The 21,076-nt window shown below is 45.0% G+C and overlaps 1 protein-coding gene across 1 annotated transcript in view; it reads left to right on the forward strand.

Moving 5' to 3' along the window:
• The window catches only part of METTL24 (methyltransferase like 24), a 33,489-nt gene extending 12,777 nt beyond the window's left edge, over positions 1-20,712 (forward strand). The window contains exons 3-5 of the mRNA XM_009644748.2: positions 76-215; positions 5,150-5,378; positions 20,398-20,712. Coding sequence (XP_009643043.1) covers positions 76-215; positions 5,150-5,378; positions 20,398-20,712 — 684 coding nt within the window. The remainder of the gene's footprint in view (positions 1-75; positions 216-5,149; positions 5,379-20,397) is intronic.
• The last annotated feature ends 364 nt before the right edge of the window (positions 20,713-21,076 follow it).

Below are 21,076 nucleotides of genomic sequence, written 5' to 3' on the forward strand. Positions count from 1 at the left end.
CTCTTTCCCCAGAAGGCAAATTAAAAACAAATTAAAAGTCATGTCTTAAAATGAAACATCCTTTGATTTCAACAGATTTCATGTGAGCACATGAACCTGAACAGCCTGAGAGGGTACTCTGAAACCGCAAAGAAGCCCTGGTCGATCTGTCTTGATGAGAGATTTAGCCTCATTCATCGAATCAGAAGCAAGCAATGCCGTCTCTATTCCCTTGGGTAAGTGCTGTCTTTGAAAGACAGCAAATTTTTTTATAACACCTAGCTTCAAAAAAGCTCTGTAAATACAGCACGGGCTGCAACAAGGTTGTCTTTTAATAGATGTTCGGGTGTGTTTGTTACATGTTGATATGCTTCTGTAAACTGTGTTTTTAGGGAAAAACCTTTCTCCATGAGGGTCTCTGTTTTCCTTTGCTTTTCTAATATCAGTATAAAAACAAATTGCTTAATGGTGAGTAGTGAGTGGTAGAGGAAGATGGAAATTAGTGAGATAAACCAAGAAGCCTACAGCATCTTCCCTGAGCAGAAATGACTTGCATAATTGCCAGGTACTTCAGCAGCATTACTTATAATACTTCATTAACTACCCCTGGGACAAAATGGTACATTTCCATATGAGAGTGTTTGCTGAGCACATCAGGGGTGACATGTGCCAAAGCGATAATAATAATGGCAGTTGCAGCGTTATTTTAGAACGTTTGTAGTGTTTATGATGTTTACAGCACTTGAGATTGAAGTTTTCACTCTTCACAGAACAAGTGCTTTCACAGGTAGTAAAACCACAAATACAGCCTGTTTCCCCGCTAATAAAACACTCTGCTTCCCGGGAGGATGAGGGAGGTCAGTCCTCAGAGTTTGTCAGGTCACTGGCCTTTCGCATTACCCATCAGTGCACGGGTGCATTAGGAGAACGGTCGCTGGGATCTGGAGCTCATTTCACAGAGATCACTACATGGCTGCAGCCTAATAAAACTGCCTTTGCTGTCCTGGGAGCCAGCTTTAGGCTAGAGGTGTATTGAGAGGCTTCATCTCCCTTGAACCAGCACAGTGTATTTCTGTGATTTTGCTGCTGTGGGTTTACAAAAGGTGGATACCAAGGAGCTGTGTCTGGGTGGTATTTCTCAGTGATTAGGACGTGGCAGTTAACACCAGCAACTAACATAAAGCAGATGCAGAGTACACTGCAGTCAAAGGGAGTTTTCTGTTAATTTGGGTGGGCTTATATTTGCATGGAGCTTGTATTGAGCTGTAAAGACCAAATTCCTCAGAGGGCAAGGGGCTCGCAGGTTCTGTTCAGCTGCATTGCTCTGTGGCAGAACAACAGTCGCATGCCCCTTAGAGACAAATCACACATGGAGAGTGAACTCCTCTTGACTGTTGTTGCTTCTTATTTTCTGAATGTTCTTTGCAATCTATTTCAAATTATACCTGCCTGGTTTTAATGCAAAATACAGGTTTACATAATTTTTTTTTTCCCCACCATTTTTCATGTTCCTACGCAAGTTAGGAGAGATGCTGTATTATGCCATGCTCAGGTCCAGACTTTACCTGCTTGACTGTAGTACAGGCTCATTGCCTGAGGCTCCTTCTACTAGTCAGTAGGGAGAGGCAGGCACATTCAGGTGGAAAATCAGCTAAGCTAAATAACATTCTGGAGGTAGCTATCAGAGAAAGTCTGGGGTAATGTGGCTGCTGTCTTTAGATGTTTTGGCAAAGTGCTCAAAGTTAAGTTGGAATTGATCTAGACCTTGCCCTTCAAGTTACATGGTCATTAATATTAGACCTGAGCTGCTGTATTAATGTCCCTCTTCCCTTTTGCTATGGACCAAATATGGATTGAGAATGGTATTTTTGTTGAATTGGCCAGTAGACACAATGCAGAGTTGATTTCATCTGTGTTAGGAGATGCAGATTTGGTATGAAGCTGACCAGCATAAAGATAACTTGTTAATGGTTTTGAACGAATCTGAGCTAGTGCATGTATCCTGATGCTTTATATGTTGGTGCTGGTTTGGGTATGGTACAGGGAGCCTGAATGCCAGCTTTTCTGTCCTGATGGAACACTAGGGCTTAGCAGAGATTGAAATTGATGTTGGCTCTGCCATGTCATCAGATGCATGTGTAAATACCCAACCATCACATGAAACAGCTAAAAAGTAAAAGGGAAATATTTGAAGTTAAGAAGGAGCTGTCTTCAATCCTCCAGTTTACTTCTGCAGCCTTTGGATTCTTTCTCAGACTCACTTCCTTTAGCTTATGACAGGCAGAAAAGTAATTTTGTTCTGAGTAAGACAAAAATCCCCTCTAAACATTTTTGTTATCTCATACAGTTCATAAAGAGCAAAGGGGGAGCAGCTGCTTCCGATGAAGAACATTCTCTGTGGAGGGGATGGATAGAGGACAAATGTGAAAGTTCAGTGTGAGTGTTACTGGGAATCCTGAATTAAATCCATATTTCATCAAAAATGGAACAAAACATGCTGCTTAAGGCTTTGCTTCCTTGAATGTTATAGAAGAGGTTACTTGTGAATGGGAGCAAGCAGTGCCTGAAACTTCTGGACATCGTTTTAGGTTAGTATTACTTGCTTCCACTATTGGGAGGCAGCAATGTTTTTGCGTGGGGGACAGGATTTCCCAGTATGATACATAATTGCAATATACATTAGTAAGCTCTAGCTATTAGTGCTAAATCTGCTTAGGTTAAGCTAAGTCTGTTACAAACACCACAGGCAGGCACTGGAGCTGGGATAATATAAAGAATAGGATTTCAGAAACTTAACAGTGGAGGTTTAAAGAGTCTCTCTGCAGCACCGTATAAAAGCCCTTCCAGGTGGGTAACATCCAAAGTGTAGGGGCTTTAGGATCCAGGCAGGGGATGCTGCATTTTTCCTGAGCTGCAAAGCTGGGCTGTCTTCCTTTGAGAAAGAAGGGGAGGAGGAGGAACACAGAAAAGAAAAGCTGAACTGTAACATGCACGTTGTTACGGCTCTGTCCTGTGGTCCCTGTGGGAGCTGGAGTACCTGCAGTTATCGGGCAGGACCAGCTACAGGTGTCCACTAGAGATGGAGTGCTGGAGGAGACAAAGCAGCTTTTGTGTCACCTGGGTGCTTGCTGCACTCCAGGACGCGTCGGGAGCCAAGCACGATGCTCCCTTTGTGCAAGCTGCAGCAGCCCAGTGTTTATTCCAAGCATGAAGCTCTGTGTACCGTGACCCGCTGTGAACCCCGGGAGCAGGGGACAGCCAAGGGACACTGCTCCCTGCTGTGCTGCGCTCTGTCCCGGGTCAGCATCCCTGCCCTGCTGCCGGCGGGGAGCAGTGCCAGCCAGCCCTCCCTTTCCACTAAAGGCGGCGGAGGAGGCTCCATCCATAGGATGCTGCTGCTCCTGCTCTTCTGAAAGGCCACCTCTACCCCTGCTGCAGGGAACTGCGTGCAACGGCCGACGCTGTAACCGAGCTTTCTCCTCTACAGTAAAAATAGGTCGGTGTCTTTAGCATTTTTTTATTTTGCTGTTGCTGGAGGCAGCAGCTGCTCTCTCCTGATGTTAGGGAAGGGCCTCCCTAGTCTTCTGTGACCCCCACACCTTTCTTTTAAAATCATGGTCCCTTTTTAAGTAACACAAAATCTTTCTTAGGAGACCTCATTTGTCTACATTTTTTATGCTGCCTTATCCCTTTAGCATGATCACATGTGATCCAGGCATTTTTCAAACCAGTTCTTTTGGAGATTACCTTATTGTCTCTCCTAAATATTTGTTGTTCGTTAGATATCTCCTCAGGCATAAATTTGAGCTGTTAGCTAGAGTGCCAGAAGATATATCAGCACCTTTTGCACCCTCATCTAAATTTTTTTTTTTTCTGTTTTGCGCCACTGTGAACCTCCCTTTGCAGTCCACGTGAGCAGCAATCTGTTTGGAGGCAGCATGAGGTTTGTCTGCATCAAAAGCATCCAGCCCTGTGGGTTGTACCAGCTGGTAGTGTTAGAAGTGTGCCACGGATGCATGTGTCCGTCAGTCGCTGGTGGGCTCATCACTCTAATGCTGTGACTGTCCCCGGCAATTTGCATGTTGTTCATTTTTAGCCAGCTTCTCATTCCTAAGGGATTACACTGGTCTTTGTTCATCGGTGTCCCTTCTGTAGAAGGCCACGCGCAAACAAATACATTGATTCACTTGGTTAACTTATGAACTTTTTTCCTAATGTGTGTTGAATGTATTAAAAGAAACCTCCTCTAATCCTATGAAATTGAATTGTTCTTAAAAGCACGCTGGGCTGTTTTTGCAAACCCCGTCTCTTCCTACTTTCCCAGCACGCGTGAAGGGCATGGTTGAGGAGAAGACCTTCTAATAAGGCATCGTTACACTGTGCTTAGCCAGTATTACAGCAAGCATCATACCGTATTGCTAACTTCCTAAATGTAGACTCTTCCAAACATCGTTTCATGAGTCGGATTCATTTTAGTTTATCAGTATCTCATCTATGTAAAACATGTAGTGCTGGCTTAAGGTCGTACCATAGTGTAGCATGATTTAAAATGTATCATGTTTTACATATTGATGCAAATAGCCAGAATTGTTTCAGACTCACACCATTTCTAAGGATAATTATGGTGTAGTGTAGCAGCTGCTCTGACAGTACTTCTAAGAGTATTGCCCTCTAATGCTTTATGTGTGATAGATAAATGCCATGCTGTTAGTACACAGCGGATATTCTCAATTAGTACAACTGGTTGAAGTGCTGATTTAAAAATCGTGATTCTCTTCCCAGCACTACATGTGTGTATATCGAACAGCGTAATTTTGATTAAGTTTAAGGTTTAGTGCACGTTTGGAAGAAGCTTGGAGGACTAGGGAAGGCCTGTGGTCCAGACATGTGACTGCAATGGTAAATACCAGAATTTTTTTAATTTTAGTGATCCAGTGGGCTATAGGAGGTGGGAATATGGCACAGGCTTGTAAAGTACATCTTCTCCTTGCCGAGACAGGGACCGAGACAACAATACTGTATGATGGGGCTGTTAATTTTTCTTCTTCTTTGGGCTCTTTGCCAAATTAGCAGCAATCTTTCTCTTACATCTGTGTAACAACTCTGCTACTGCTGTGAAGGAATAGCTCTTTTTGCAACATTAATAGTTAACATATTTTTTGTTTCATAGGCTAGGCAATGATGACAACCAGTTTGAGATCAGCATGGCCAACAGTGGATGTGAAGTGCATCGCTTTGACCCCAGCATCAAGTCAGCACACATTCAGGAGGGTCGACACCTCTGGTATCATCGCCTGTCCATTGACTGGAGGGATCCCAATCCAGCCATAGCTGCTCATAAACTTCACAGCAACACCAAGAAGCTGGGCACGATATTGAATGAATTTGGACATCAGAAGGTAAGGACTTGGGGGTCAGGTTTCTGACTGCAGGATTAGGTGTTGGGAGAGCTGCAGAACTTCCTCCTGGCTGTCTCAGGAGTTCGGGCACTTTCCAAGGTTATCTCCTGACAATGGGTCTTTCTTCAGCAATACTTGCAATGCATTTCTTGTAGGGCTGCCTTTTCTGTCTTGCTTTTTCTGTGTGCTAATAACAGCCACCTTGATTTTAAATCACCAGCCATACACTAAATACTTTCCTCCTCCTCCCCCCGCCCTTTTCCCTTCAACTAGCTGGTGACATTGCGTGCAAGTATTTTCGGTCCTGTGGAGGTTCTGGTCTTTGCCTGAGTATGAGTGCTTAACTACTCATACAGCCAAGTTCATAAGGAGAAAAAAAATATATTTGCAACAATAATTAGAAGAGGTAATGGATGGGTTGTTTACATTTTCAATGTCACTGGTCCTAATTAGTCATCAACAACAAAAACATCCTGTTTTGAAACTGGCAGCAATCTGTGGGTTTTTTTAACATTTCCCAGTTTGTTTTTAAGAACTGTAAAGACATCAGAAATCTTCAAGTCTCACATAACTGTTGCCAGAATACATTTGAGGAAGTTCCTTAGGTTGCTTTTAAGAGAGTTTTTCCTTCGAAGGATATACAAGCATGAATGCAAATGCTAATACACTTCATTGCCTGCAGCTAGTTCTGCTTGTCTTTGTTTTTTTAAGAAATAGGCAGCCTGAGCTAAGAAGAGGCTTTTCTGTAAGATTTACAAAGCAAAGCAGCACAATGTTTGTTTGGTTTGTTATAAAATGCAAGATGTCCTTTTCAGTTCACTTGTTTTTCATCAGTATTTTCTTTCAGTTCAGCTCTACTGATTGGACCATTTTGAAGATAAGAGCAGAAAAAAGGCTTTTTCCTACTTCTTAGTCATACTGTAACTATACTAGGCTTGTGCATTAGTGAAATATCTGGGGAGAGAAAGATGGCTTTCCTTTGACATGTGCCTTACATTGATTGTTTTGATTTTAGAAGAATTAGTCACAGAGAAAATGATTAATGACCTGATCCAGAAGAAGTGTATGAGTCTTGTGATTTACCAGACCTGCTGAGAACAGTCAGTTCTCAGGTTATCATGGTAGTACAGAGCGATTGTAAGACGTTCTGTGAGCGAGAAGGGTGTAGTTATGAATTCGGAGTAATTGTCTGGGCGAAAGTTATCTGACGTGAAAGCAGCCGGCTGGAGGGCAGCCAAGGAACATCATGCACATGTAACACATGCAGTCAGGCTTTCCTCTAGCTGTGTACACATAGATTAGGATTTGGTTAAGTGTGTTGGCACATTATGAACAGTGTCTACAGCCTCTTGCTCTATCAGCATTCGAGTAGCTCGCCTGTGCAAAACTATGGCATTAGTGAAGTCAGGGGCTGACTTTCTCCTGGTGAGGATAAAGCTGTTATACACTCTGCAATCTTCTGTTACTTCCTATTTGTGAGGTACCTGAATAGGCTGACTCTCCTCACATTGTTCTGTTTAGTTTTTCTTTAATTTGGAAGGCAGCCTGAGAAGTTGTGTGTTGCATAAAGACACTGATAAGCCTCACTTTATGAAGGGAACATAAAAGTAAATACTGTGACATTCAGGTTTTCATTCTTCCAGTGACTGTGAGTGGAATGTTCCCTTGACTGAATAAATAAGTTAATTCAAAACAGTTTCATAGAAAATTTCCAAAGCACTTTTTTTCAATTAGAAAGTTAAAACACGCTCTTTGTCCCATTCTTTTTAATTTTAAAAATCCTTCTGCCTACCCTCAAAGTCTTTCCATTCCCGCTTCAAGGCAGGAATTCCAGGGAGCTACATTTGAAGTTAATGCCTCATTTTCTCCTTGCTTTTATTCTTCAAGATTTGGGACTTGCTCCAAGACCTTCCAAGTGATTGAGACTATTTCCACTGACAAAGTCAGATATTTTGGATTGGGCTGATGAAGAGAGGATAGACAAGGCCTCCTGGAGTTCTTGCCATTGTAGCCCTGAAAAGAAAACATGCAGTTCGGAGGTTTTGTGTGCAAGGGAATCAAAGAACTTGCAGGCGTTCGTTTACACTCTGGCTCGGTTGAGAGCACACCTGCTATTCTGCAGTCAGTACTGGGACCTTATCCACAGAAAGGGAAACCCATCCTGATGTTATGGCAAGAAATACAAACAGGTTTTGGGCATTAGAGTGGATTTGAGGAAAGATTAAAAAGAACTCGATCTTTCTAATTTGCTATGTGGCGTAATAGTCCTCAGTTCCCTGGGGAGTGTAAATAGCCTGGAGGTAGAGGACTTACCTAGTACTATATTAGGATGAGACTGACAAAGGAAACATGTCATCAGAGTATTTTGGGGAACTGTTAGAGTGTGAAATCTTTTAAGCCCTGGAATAATCTCCAAAGGATGTTATAAGAGTCCCGTTTCCTGGTACACATATATAAACTGAAAATTTACTGGTGTATCGTCTAAGAAGAGCAGTATTTTATCGGCCAGAGGAAAGGATAAAGATGTAAAAATTGATCTTGCTTATCTCCCCCGCCCCCTCACCCCCCCATTCTTTTTGCTGAACGTGCACACTCTGTAGTGCTGCTGCTGAGCAGTGGAAAAAAGGGAGAAAGCCACTGAATGCATGGGATTTTCTTTTTTATGGCAGTGGAGTTCAACTTTGTGAAAGTTTTCGCTTTCATATTCTCTAACTACCTACTGGGGTGAGGATGCCACAGTGCTGGTGTTCCCCATGGCTTAGTGGTAGCTGGATGGAGAACTTCCTTCATACAGAGTTGCTGGATGATTCGTCAGAAGGGATCTTGAGAGGCCTGTAGTTCAATTCCCTGCTCAAAGCAAGGCAAGCTCTGAATTCAGACCAGGTTTGAACAAGCTTTATGCACTCTGGTCTTGAAAACCGTTGAGTTTTTTCCAGGACTTGGCCTTCGTCCTTGTTGAATTTCATCAGGTTTCTGTCGGCCCATCCCTCCAGCCTGTCTGGGTCCCTCTGGATGGCAGGTCTGCCCTTGAGTGTGGGTATTGACTGGTCCCACCAATTTGGTGACATCCACAAACGTGGCAAGGGGGTCATATCTAACACCTCCTTTAGGTAACTGATAAAGATGTTAAACAGGATGAATCATAGTGTAGACCCTGTGGCACTCTACTTGTAACTGACTTCCAGGTGGGGTACAACCACTGCCCTCTGAGCCCAACCATCCAACTGGTTTCTTAATTATGTGGTTGTCTGTTCATCCAGACTGTAACGTCCTGACCTGGATACAAGACTGCTGTGGGAGACAGTGTCAAATATATATCCCAGTGCTCTTCTAAACTAGCTGGTTCCATGGTCTTGCAAGGAGATCATCAATCTGAATTTCAGTTACAAAGGGGCCAATTCAGCTGTCTAAATAAACCATTCACCTAGTCCCAGAGTAGATTTGTGTTGTGTATGGTATCAGTGTCCTCCTCAGAAGGTTGCTGTGTTCCATATAGCCCAGTTTTTAGTACGCAATAAAGCTATAAAGAGACCATACTGAAATGCGAGCTCCCCCCCCCAACATTATCCCCTCTACAAAAAATTCTAACCCTTAACCAGAAATTCAAACCAAGCTGCTACATGTATTCTACATGACAAAAGTTATGCTATAAAGCAAAATTTAAAATCTTTCACAGAAAGGCCCTGAGCAGCAGAAGCAAGCAGGAGTTTGTTCTGTCCTGAATGGGCATGCACGAGTAAATCATGCGTGTTCACACGTGCAGACTTCTCCTTCAGTAGTAGTTTTCCCCTTTCTGGAGCTCTGTAGGACAAATCTCATGTGATGCCATCAGTAAGTGCTATAAGCTTGCATTCCTTGGCAGTATAGCTCAGCAGTGGATGAGGTGGTTTCTTGGAAAACAAATTAAGCTGGAAAGGAGAATCCGAGAATGCAAAGTAAAACCTTCATTTAATCAGAAAGTGCTCATAGGTATAACTTTCGGGGGACAGCAGAGCTGCCTGCGTTCAACTCCTGCCATTCAAGTCAGCTTGAACAAATTGTGTAAGAGACCAAACCGTGTTGTCATTTATTATGAAAAGAAACGCAAAGCAATCTTTTAAGTCCTGATTTTTACTTGAAGGCTTTAATTTACACTGGCTCTTCATGAAGATTTTTTTCTGTGACAACCTGTCTAGCAGGTGCCTGCTTCGTTTTATTGAATGGGCTTAGATTTAAGGTTTCAGAAAGAAAAACCTCCTCCCTTTCACCTGTTATTTAATACTTGACACAACTTCAAAACACTACACCCTGAAGCCATTTTGATTAATAACCTCATCTCCTCCAAGGCAAGTAATTTATCACTTGCTCCTCTCCTAAAGCAGATACTATAGAGTCTATTTTGTGCTGCACTTTCAGTTTTGTGAAGACTGGTGTGAAAGAGCAAACATTAAAGAAAATCGATTTACCATTTTGGTTTAAAATCGGCTCTGTTGCAGTACACAAGTAAGTATAAAAGAAAAGCCCTGGGAAAACTGTGTAACAACATAGTTGTGCATGGAGATTTGATTAACAAAACAAAAAACTACCTCTCTAGGTTGGGGGAAGTCCACGTTTAAGTTTTGGAGCAACCAAATCCATGCAATTACTCTATTATGCACACCTCAGGTCTTCAGGGGCCAGAATAGTGTGCTGGTTTTGGCTGGGATAGAGTTGTTTGGGTTTTTTTTTCTAGTAGCTGGCATAGTGCTGTGTTTTGGATTTAGTATGAGAAGAATGTTGATAATTCACTGATGTTTTAGTTGTTGCTAAGTAGTGCTTACACTAGTCAAGGACTTGTCCCAGAGCACTGCCTTTTTTTTAAAGTGTAAATGGCTGGTCCTGGCCTATTTGTAGAAGGAGTAACTGTGCACAGTAAAGTCCCGCGTTAGCACTGGACCCTTTTGCACCAGGCAGCTGTAATACCATTGCTGTAAAAGCTTATAGTCTAAATAAATGACCTGCCAGGGGATGGAGGAGCATGGAACTCCCCTCCATTAACTTATATTTCTACATTTGAGATAGCTGTTGAGGTCCTCATAAACTCAAGGGAAACCATTAAGCTGCAGTTCATCTCATTCAAGGGCAAATGTTTAAAACAGGCTGGATGATGTGACCTGCACATCTCCAGTTGCCCTTCAGAAGTTCCTGTTCTCTGTGGTCTATAAAGGGAGCTTTGACAACTGGATTGGGTTTAGATGTCTAAGGCTGGGTGAGGTGCATCCCATCTTGAGCAACTTGCCCACAGACTGAGCTCTGTGCTCAGCATCTGTCTATCTGAGATGCTGTCTGTGCTCAGCATCTGTCTGACAAGTCCTGGGATCAGGACTTCAAAGTTCTGCAAACCTGTCTCACACACCTGATTTCCATGCTGGTTGTGCTGAAAAGGAGAGTGACAGAGGTAATAACATTGGGCAAGCTAGCCAGAAAATGTAATTTTTTTTTTTTTTTTAACTCATCCCATTAGAGCAAAAGCTCAGAGAGCTGGAGAGCATGTTTTTCTATAATAAGCATCTGCCGCTAGCTCTGTAATTTGATTTGAGTTCTTGCGGGGTCTTTTGCCTGTAACACATGCATTCAGTCCCTCTGAGGTTATGGTTGTACATGGTGGGCCAAATTCAGACTCTGTGTAACGCGACCGATTTCCCTGGAGTTAAGGCAGAGCTGCAGTTTGAGCACTAACGGTTGCCACGTGTGAACCTTTTGTCTGGGGGTGCAGCAGTGAGTTGGCAAATTTTACTCCACTTGCTGAAGGGGTGATCAAACTGGTGCACATGTTTCCAGCTGCAGTTGGCAATGCTGCCTTCTGAACCTTGTAATGGTTGCCCCTGAGTAATCTACAATCTCCTGGCACACAGTGTTTCTTCCCTGGTTGTATATATTTTTTTAATTTTAGTGATAGTGAAATCAAGGTGGTAATTGGTCTGTATTTTCTTAGTCAGCTGAGGCTGCTGCTGTATAAAATATTTTAATTGTAACTAGATTGAACAGTGTGGCTGCAAGGAGAAATGGGGTTGACAACCTCATGTTTCTGGAAGCAAAGATCTTTGGACAGTGATTTACTGCTCACCACCTCTCCTGCTCTCTGTTTCCTTTGCAAGGAATGCTTCATACACATTCCTTTATGGGATTTTTCTCATGGTCCCTTACACATCCTTTTGCCTCATTTAAATTCTCGCTGCTAGGAGCAGTTCTCAAGATACTGTTAAGAATAGTGGTGTTTCTAGGGAGCAACCTGAAGGTGCTGTTTAGTATGCAATTGTCAGGCATGGAGCAAAGATCTTTTTTAATGATACCGTTGGCTGAATGTGGTGCGATCCATAGCCTTTTCTTCCCCTAGGAAAAGGGCTAGTGCAATGCCTGAATTGTAATGACAGTATTTGGCTGTTGAAACACAACTTATAGAGGTCATCTTTAAAAAAAACCAAACCCAAACACTTTCAAAGCATATTCTTGTCTGCTAAAAATTAGAAGGAAGGATTTTTTTTTTTTTAGGGTTTTATTTTCTTTTTTTGTTGCCTTTGCTGTGGTTGTTAAGACCCTTCAGAAAAAGCAGGTATTAAAAATTTTCTTTCCCCCAGCTTTACTAGCGGGCTGTGCAAGCTATGTTCAATTCCCAGCACAGTTCGGTGCACTAATATGCCATTCTACCTTCTTTTCGATAGCAGCAGCATAAACCACTATTTCAGTGTCAAACAGTTGCGTTCAGGAGAGTCACAGCACTCGCTTCAGGCACTGTGGAGTCATCACTGGTATGCTGCTGCTGTAAGAAGCCACTCGCTCCTGGTTCTGTCCTCCCACCGAAACTGGAGTTCGGCAGGAGCCTGGAGAACCTGCCCTGCTTCACAAGGTGGTACCAGATACAGGGCACCTGCTGAGCTCAGTCCTGTATTCATGCTTCCCAACTCCTACTTAAGCCATTAACACTGGCTTAAGCAAGGTAATGTGAATTTGTAGGGTTTTCATTCGGCCAAGGTGCTCGATGTCTGCTCCAGGTGGTGGTCCATGATATGACAATGGTTTTATGAGAATTGAGAGCAACACCCTTATCATAAGCATCCTGGTCTTTGTCTGCTACCCATGTTTCTCACAATTTCCAGGGAGTAATTGGCATTAACAAGCTCTTTAGATAAATGCCCTATCCAGGGCACTTAAGAGATCTCTCAAAAAAATGTAATTTTTCCCCCCACGTTTGTCCCTGGTAGCTTATTGCTCCTCCGGTCACTGTTTACAAATTCTTGTCATTGGAATTGACTGTCTCTTGTTTAAATACTTTCACCTTAGTGTCTGGATCCTTTCTGGTCTCATTTTTGATCCGACAGCAGTTTAAGGTATCCCACCATTCTCCAAAAATTGGAAATCCAGAGGTCAAAGCCACAGCAGCTCTCCTTTCCCCTTGCCACTGCCTGTCCAGGACAAAATCTGGTAGTTGTGCAAACAGTTCAGGGTGTTCCTTATTCATGTTTTCAGGAACATGTAGCTTTCTTTCTGCCATGGTTGCAAGCAAACAGCAGGGTGGACAGACAGACAATGAAGCAGAAGAGAGGGAGATTGGCACCTTGGACCAGAAATGGAGTGAAACAAATAGATCCCCATGAAGGGGTGTAGTCTTAAAGGACTTTATTGCACTGGCTAGTGCAGATGGGAACCAGGTCTTCCACCAGATTTAATTGGAGCTACTCGGTTACACCAGGGCTGCATGTTCTCATCCTGCAAGAGATGTTCTTTAAGGTGTGGTGAATGTTTTTTGAAGATGAGACTCAGCCCTTTCTTCAACTACTTACATTTTGAAGCCCCCCATGGGCACCGTATTAATAAACAATAGCAGATCTTGCAGCCAAAACACTGTTTACTACGTACAGCCATTTTATGGTAGCCTAAACCCTCCGTCCCTTGCATGCGCACACACGCTCAAGGGTCTTGCTCCTTGGGGCTTTACTATTTGCTTAACTATTTGCCTTCTCATGCAAACCTCCTGTGCCGACTTGTCCCCTTGTAATGCATTTGTCATACTCTTGCTGGCTTTCACCTTTAGCAAGGCTGGGATAACGTGACCTTATGGAAGCATGGAGCCAGGTCCCTCTGCCCTTGCTTGGTGCTGGGGCAACACAAACAGACTGCAAATGTTTGTTCCCCTTTAATGAAGAGTCTTGAGGGTCCAGCATACAGCATTTCTTCTTTTGAGTAAACATCCGTTCCCACAGGCATCCAGCAGGGTCTGGCAGAGAAGATCAAAAGAACAGAAATGAAAGGATTTTCCCCCGTTGGGGGGGAGGGGTGGGGGGAGCGGGCAGCGGGATGTCTCCTGTGAGATTAGATGGCTGAATGGTTTGCAAAGCAACTCGTGCACTCGGCCAGGGCTGTGCACGGAGCGACTGGGCTTCCAGTCCAGGCTGTTGGCTGCTGGTGGAATAAATGCAATATTTAAAACATCTGTTTGCAGCATGGGCTTCAGTGGGCAGAGCTCTTGCTAATGATCAGGCTGATAAATAATTTAAGATCAGGGTTTCTGCAGCTCCCTTGTGGGGTTTTTCCCACTTGGGCAATCTGGATTGAGGGACCTGGTGAGGGGACGTTGTTTTCATCTTTTTCCGTACAACAGAAGAGCCGTGCAAACTGAAAAAGGTAACAGCAAATGGGAGCTGGGGCACAGTGTTTCTGAGCAGGGATGCCAGCCTGTGAGCTGCTACCACTCTGGGCAGGCAAGGAGGTCACTGTTTGGGGGGTTCGTGTCCTCACGGTGGCTCTTCACCCTGTTTCCTCTGAGAAAGCATCACTTTGAGTCTTCAGCTAGCAGTGAGGTTCCTGTTGCCTGCTCTGGAGACTGGTCTCGGTTTAAAGAGGTGGGGAACCAAGATCTTTGGTGCTTAGGATTTTTGTGAAGGGAAGGTCCTCTCCCTCAGCATTGTCGACGTGTAGTGCTGGCCTGCCACATGCTTGGGGGTTGTAGATCCTGTTCACTGGGTCACTTGGTCTTGCTGGGTAGCAAGCTAGACAAGATGTTAAGCACAATACCTCTAGCTTTAAGGTCATTATAGCGTAATGCTAGCTAAAGCCATGAAACCTGTCTGAAAATCAATTCAGGCCTGGGGACATGTATTATTTTATGACCAGAAGATGATTAACAAGTGAGCTGCTGTTGCTGTCTGGTCCAGTGCCCAGAGTGAGTTAAGATGGGAAGATGCCAAGAACTAATCCTATGGTGAAGAAAGGTGTGTTTGATGACAGGAAGGCTACAGGTGAAACCCTACAGCCTCCTGACCAAATGCAGCCCGGGAGAAAGGATTTCAGGCCATGCTGATCTCCTAAGTCAGGTGGCAGTTGTTTTTCCGGAGATAATTTTGGCCGCTGGTACAAAGTGGCACTGAAAAAAAAACCTCCTACCAGCTAAAAGGCCTCTTCTTCTCTGCCTGTCCACTGGAGTAAGTGGCATCGCTTGACTGGGCTGGACTGGAGGGGGGGCGGGGGTGTCTCTCTTTCTGTAATGGGTCTTCAGAGGGAAATCGCATCCAGGTGGAGAGAGTATGTGGGAAATGTTTGGCATCAGAGACCGAGGGAAGAAGTGGGGAATGAAAGTGCCAAGTGGCCCCCACACCTGGGCTCTGCGGCTGTGGAAGGGAGTCACTTGGGGTGCCTGTGTGGGTCCTCGCTGGGAGCAGCCCCCTGTGGGTCAGCACAGGCGTAGTGCTTGTAGTGCTCCTGAGCATGCAGCTGAGATTGATGCCTTCTGCATGCACCGGGAGGGCTTTCCGGACAGGTACGTTTGTCTGTCTGGGACCATTACTGCTTCTGGCAAGCTGTTGCCGTCAGAGAAAGTCAAATAAGTTTTCTTAATATGATTTTGAAACATTTTCTCTAGCTTAAGTGGAGGTAACATAAAGTGACCGTTAATATCCTGCCCCTGCTGTGTAACACTTTCATGGAAGCACATCACAGAAACTGGGGGGGAAAAAGAGACTTCTCTGTCACTCGCAAGGCTGCAGAGCATCAGCGGTGAGAGCAGAGGAACAAAGCTCGTCTGCGCTCACTGTGCGTTTTCTGTTTTGGTGATGCGTGACTTCAACGGTGACTTTTGGTGGTATTGTGTGACTTCAACTGGACGGTTGCCCTTTACTGTAAAAAACAGACCAAAAACCATGTAAGCACCCAACTGCACAAACTGGCTTTGTGGCTTTGGTGCCTTAAGCAGATACTTGAAGATGTGCCCAACCTGTCGTGTTGGGAGCAAATAATCTCAGATGACACATTTGTCCCAGAGTCATTTTGAAGTTGGCCATACAGGCCATCATGGAGGGGGGTGTAAGTGTGAGTAGGAAGGAAGGGAGGTAATTTGAAGGAGAAGTGCTGCTGTTTGGAGCTGTACACCACTGTAAACCAGTTGTGATGATTGACTTTTCTCCTGATTTCAGTGTCTGTGTTGCTCAGACCATGCCCACAGCAGTCCCCATCTCCCCTCCGGATGGCTCAGACAGAGGCAGGATCATTCCCACTCCCACCAATCCCAGGGAGCACAGGGACGGGCAGTCACAAGCGACTGGAACATAATTTGCTATTAGGCTATGTGGCATCCTGTCTGCCATCAATTACAGCCTCGGCTCAGAATAAAAAGAAATGAAGGGGACTTAACATCCAAGCCTTTGGCTGGTGGTGAGGAGGGACTGGATGCATTTTGAAGGGAAAGCAAATGAGGGAAGTGTCGTGCTGAGAGGTTGCAGATGGGAAAAGAGGGAAGCTATGTTTAAAAAAACTACACGCAAGAACCTGTTTGTTACCTGCAAAGTCGTGTGCTATCAAAATGTGAATTAAACAGCTTTTTCTAGAGTTTTGTCTGCTGAAAACAGAGAATTGTACTTGGATGGAGAGGGGAAAAAATGATGTGTAAGCAAGCAGACTTCGTCTTCCTGTACAGCTGGTGTCAAAATGGTAAGCGGGTGTCGGGGAGCAGGATCAGAGAGTTATTTCTCACAGCCTCGAATCCTGTGGTTCAGGAGGACGGGGTGGTTCTCACCTCCACTGCCCTGCTTGAAAGCCGTAACCAGCTCTCCTCTCCTTGCTCCCAGCTTACGCCACAGAACTTCCTCCCACGGAAAGGGAGGAGGGGCCCTCCTTGCCTGACCTGTACCGCATTTGCCATTTTTGCCTTTCCTGGCTACCGTTTCCACATGCTGAGTTCGCGCTGGAAGTAATACAGCTAAATTGCTTCCTCCAGCTACTCGCTCTCAATTGACACTCCTCCACGGGGAGCTTTAAATGGTGCCCACGGGGCAGCGCAGAGCCTGAAATCCCCGTTAACCCTGGTAGTTCAAAAACGATCAAGGCAAACAGAGGTCTGATCTCCGCTTTAGGAAATGATGCAATTGTTGTAACAAGTCATTACCCTAAAAAGAAGAAATGAGCCTTCATACAGTACGTGTTAACCTTCGCTAACTAAAACCGCATTCTTTTTCAGCTCTTTTATATGCTTGGTCGTGCATGAGGAAAGGCCTTTTTTTGTCTCCAAGTGTAACTGGTACAATGCTGCAGTGCTTTTTCAAGGGAGCTAAACACTAAGAAAACATTACAAAATCCACATTTTTTTACTTTTCTGTGATAACCTACTTAGTTTGTGGAAGATAAGAGGATTTGTGGAAGATAAGAGGAACCAGCCTTAGTCTGTGAGTGCTCAAAACTGGCAGGCAATTGACTCCCATCCTTCACCTTCAGGCACTGTAGATCTTTGCCCTCCAGGGTTTACTCTCAGCAGCCAGCGCCAGCTGCGTTCCCAGGTGAATTAGAGCTCTGAATTTATAGGTTTGTCCACTAATCCTTTCACTGGCACTTTGAATAAAGGCATCTGGAAGGTGGTAGTGCATTTCCTATCAGTAGTGCGCTGCTTATCACTGGGGGTAAATCTCTCCCGAGCAGTCTAATCGTCACAAAACCTGCACTCAGTGTTAGCAGGACACTTGTATACTCTGACAGAAAGCTGTTCTGCCATTTATTTTGCCCTAGCCGTGGCATAAAATGGAGACTCTGGGCTGAGATGGACCCCTTGCCTGGAAGACTGTCACAGCAGTTGGTGGGTAGATAGAGACAGGTATCGTCCTCCCTCTGGGTCCCCGAGCAGTGCAGGGCACTACAGGTAACAAAGAGCCTCTGGTTTCTGTATGCAGCACATCCCCACTAGTGTGGTGTTACTTTCCCAGTCATTTCAGTATGTGTTCAAGCAGTTACTGTGGTAACTCATTTCATCCTACTGAAACGCTATTTAGCAGCCACTTTTTGGATCAGTTTTGCAAATAGGGTGCAGAGCGTGCGGAGTGCTTGCTGAGCAGCCAGAGCAGCAGTTAAATGTCATGAGAGAAAAACAAACCAACCTGGATGATGACTGGAAACATTACCACAGGAAAAAGATGTCCTATGGTTGCCATAAAGCAAAATCATGGGAAGACAAAAGTAAACACTCAGAAACATTCCCCCTGCTCCCCCCCCCACCCCCACAAGAAAAAGGGTTCTGTAACTTTTAAAGTTACAGAAATCTCGCAAAGATAAAATCTGTGGTTTCTCAAGTGCGGCAGCACAGTCCTATGGCGATTGCACCTGTGTGGAATCAAAACTTCCTACAAAATTGCATTACAGGTGGAGCTGCGAGTTGCTATCTGAAAAATAAGTAACCTATTTAAATGTATAAAGGGAAACAAGTGAGCTCAACCGTGAAGTAGTTCTCAGCTGAAATGTCATGAGCAGCAGCATTTACATTCAGCCTCCCCGTGAACCCAAAGGAGCGCTATGCTAAACTGTTTCACTGACCCACGTACGGACAGACTGACAAGCTCTTTGTTGCAGAGTCAAGTTAGGAAATACCAGAGCTAAGGTTGTCCATGCAACCTTCCTTTCCCCTCCCCATGCGGACATGCCACAATACGGGCTTTAATTCCGTAATCCCTCAGTCATTTTCCTCTGGCCCCCTGCCTCCCTCGGTGCGGAGGAGGCACAATGCCGCCTTAATGAGCAGACGGGCAGCGACTTGGCTTCTCATGATTTGGTCTGTGACCATGGACCTCATTCAAGTCCCATTCCCCAAGTCCTGCTCTGAACATGTGGTGGCGTTCAGCTTGTCCCACAAAAGTCTCACAGCCCTTCATGAGCACAACCCTTGCACCCTGCAGTAGGAGTTCAATGGTTAATACCCTCGTTTTACAGATGCAGACCAGACACGGCAAGCATTTAACCGATTCTTGCCATTCCATGTCCATCCATAGCACCAGAGCACAGCCCCTGAGGAGAGCTGACGCGGTTGTGAGCGCTCTGCACCTCATCAGATCAGACCCTGGTGCCTCCAGGCCAGCCAGCCAGAGAATAAAGGAAGGTATACGTGGTCACCCCATTGGAAACTAGGATATCACCGAGCCCTCCATGGCAGCTGCCTTGCACAGGGTCCTCAGATCTCAGTCCTACTCTCCTAGCTGGTCCCCTTCTGATGCTCCACGCTGTTTGTCTCTAATGACCTCTGTTTTCCCACTGGTAACAGCATTATCCAGCCCACGGCATAGCTCTAGGTTGTAGTAAGACAGGTGGGAGTACCCATCCATTGTCCTACCTTTCACCCCACTGGGAACAGGAACAGCCCAGGGCTCCTCTTGTCTCCCTACTCTGGGTTGTGCATCTGCAGTTGGGAAGCTGCTCTTCACCTCCCACTGGTTTCTGCCCTCTTTCAAAGACCCTCTTAAAGCTGAGGAAGGAGAGGACTCTGTATGGCTGCTCCTGTGCTCTGCGTGTGCCTCGTGGCTTGAGGGAGCAGTTGCCTTGGCGATGCTTTTACATCACCTGCCCAAAGTTCACTCCTGTACCTGCACAGGTGCCTTTTCCAACACTGCCTTGAGGGTTAGGGTAAGGCTGCCTGGGTTTTTTTGGTTTGTTTGTTTTTTTAAACTATTCTTGACTACCTTTGCTTGACTCTTAAATTCAATTGCATCTTGAGTGTGAGCAGATGGGCAGAAGCAGCAGCTCAGGTGGAACCGGCACAGGCAAACTCCGCTCTCATGGAGGGGGAGTTTCCCCTGTTTGGCTCTGGAAACACGGGCCCTTGAGCTCTGCAGCTTGTGTGAGCACTTCTGCAGTCATCGTTTTCTAGCAGGTGTGAAACGTTGATGAAATGCTCTTTTTCTATTAAAGCATACAAATCCTCTCTTCCAGCTAATTGCCAAGTAAAGTCAACCCACAGTTGTGCTGGGCTGTGAGAAGTTGGTTTGCTGAATATTGTAACGACAGAATTAAATAATGGTCTAAAATTAAAACAGGGCGCTGTTTTAATTTCACTTATTAATTGTCTTTTTCCCTTCAAGCAACTTTGTGGCTTCTTTCCTGCTATCCCTTTTTCTTTGGAGGAGCTGCAGTTAAAACACAGGGCACTGTTTTAATTTCACTTATTAATTGCCTCCTCACTCAGCATCCATAGTGATGCCTGCAGAAGCTTCAGACAGCAGCTTGGCCGTGGGTAACTGGTGACCTGAGCTGCTTACAGTATTCGTTTCACTTTGGCCTTCTCCTGCACTTGGGTGGGGTGTAGCATCAGGCACACGAGGGCCCTGCTCTACTGTGGTGCAAGTAATCACTGTTAGCATGTTTTGTTCTGTCGCAGGATTTTGTGATGGAGAAAGAAGGAACAGCAATGCCTTAGTGTCTTTTTTTTAGTGAGGTGGGTTTCTTTTTTCCATAGCTTTGATGCCACCACAAGATTTGTGACAGAACAATAACATGCTTTGGTTGTAGGATCAGCTGCATGGGACACCTCAAGGTACAAAGCTTTTCAGGCCAGGAGTTGGAAGCAGAAGGGCTGTGAACCGGCAAGCAAGAAACTTCACCTACTTCTCAGCCCAAGGATGTTCTGACGCTTTTTAATTTTTTTAAACACTAAAGGAACTGTACATAAGAGCAATTACATATATTATAAAATGGACAAACCTGGCCTCAGATGTTACTGACAGTAATTGCAAAGCCTCTCATTTTCATGTTTTTGTTGCAGATTGATGTCCTCAAGGCAGATGTGGAGAGCGCCGAGTGGAAAATTTTGGAAAACCTGATCCTGGAAGATGTTGTTGAGCAGATAGGACAGCTGGTCTTTGAGGTGCACATCCACTGGCCTGGGTTTGAGGTCAGCGGCAATGACAGCACCGTGGTGCGGTACTGGTACAGCCTGCTCCGAGAACTGGAGCTGAAGGACTTCAGGCTTTTCCATACCTACAAAGACTTATCAAAACCACAGATGTTTCTGAAAAAGGAAGCCTTCAACGCCAGTAGCTGCTACACACTGAGCTGGGTAAATACAAGATGGAAATAGCAGAAAAGAATTTATGGTGTGCGACTGCAAGCCATCTGGCCCCGTAGCGTTATTGAAGACGACTTTGGCGTCACTGGCTAAAGTTGCTAAATATGCACACAGTGACTGCTAACAAAATGGACTGGCTTTTATTTTTATACGTTGTCAAAGGAACTGGTGTTGGGACAAGATACATGGTGAAGATTTGTATAGCAATATATTTGCCAGCGGGTACATGGTCTGAGAGGACAGAGGTTCCGGTAAAGGTTTGTCTGGGGTGGCTAACAGCGCAGCTTTCCCAGGTTGCCCCGTGGCCGGGCACACCGGCACAGGGGGCATCCCTCTGGGGCTGCCCTGGGAAGCTCTGCTCGCTGAGCTGCACCGG

The sequence above is a fragment of the Egretta garzetta genome, unplaced genomic scaffold, assembly GCF_000687185.1.
Source record: "Egretta garzetta isolate BGI_Z169 unplaced genomic scaffold, ASM68718v1 scaffold138, whole genome shotgun sequence".
NCBI classification, from domain to species: Eukaryota; Metazoa; Chordata; class Aves; order Pelecaniformes; family Ardeidae; genus Egretta; species Egretta garzetta.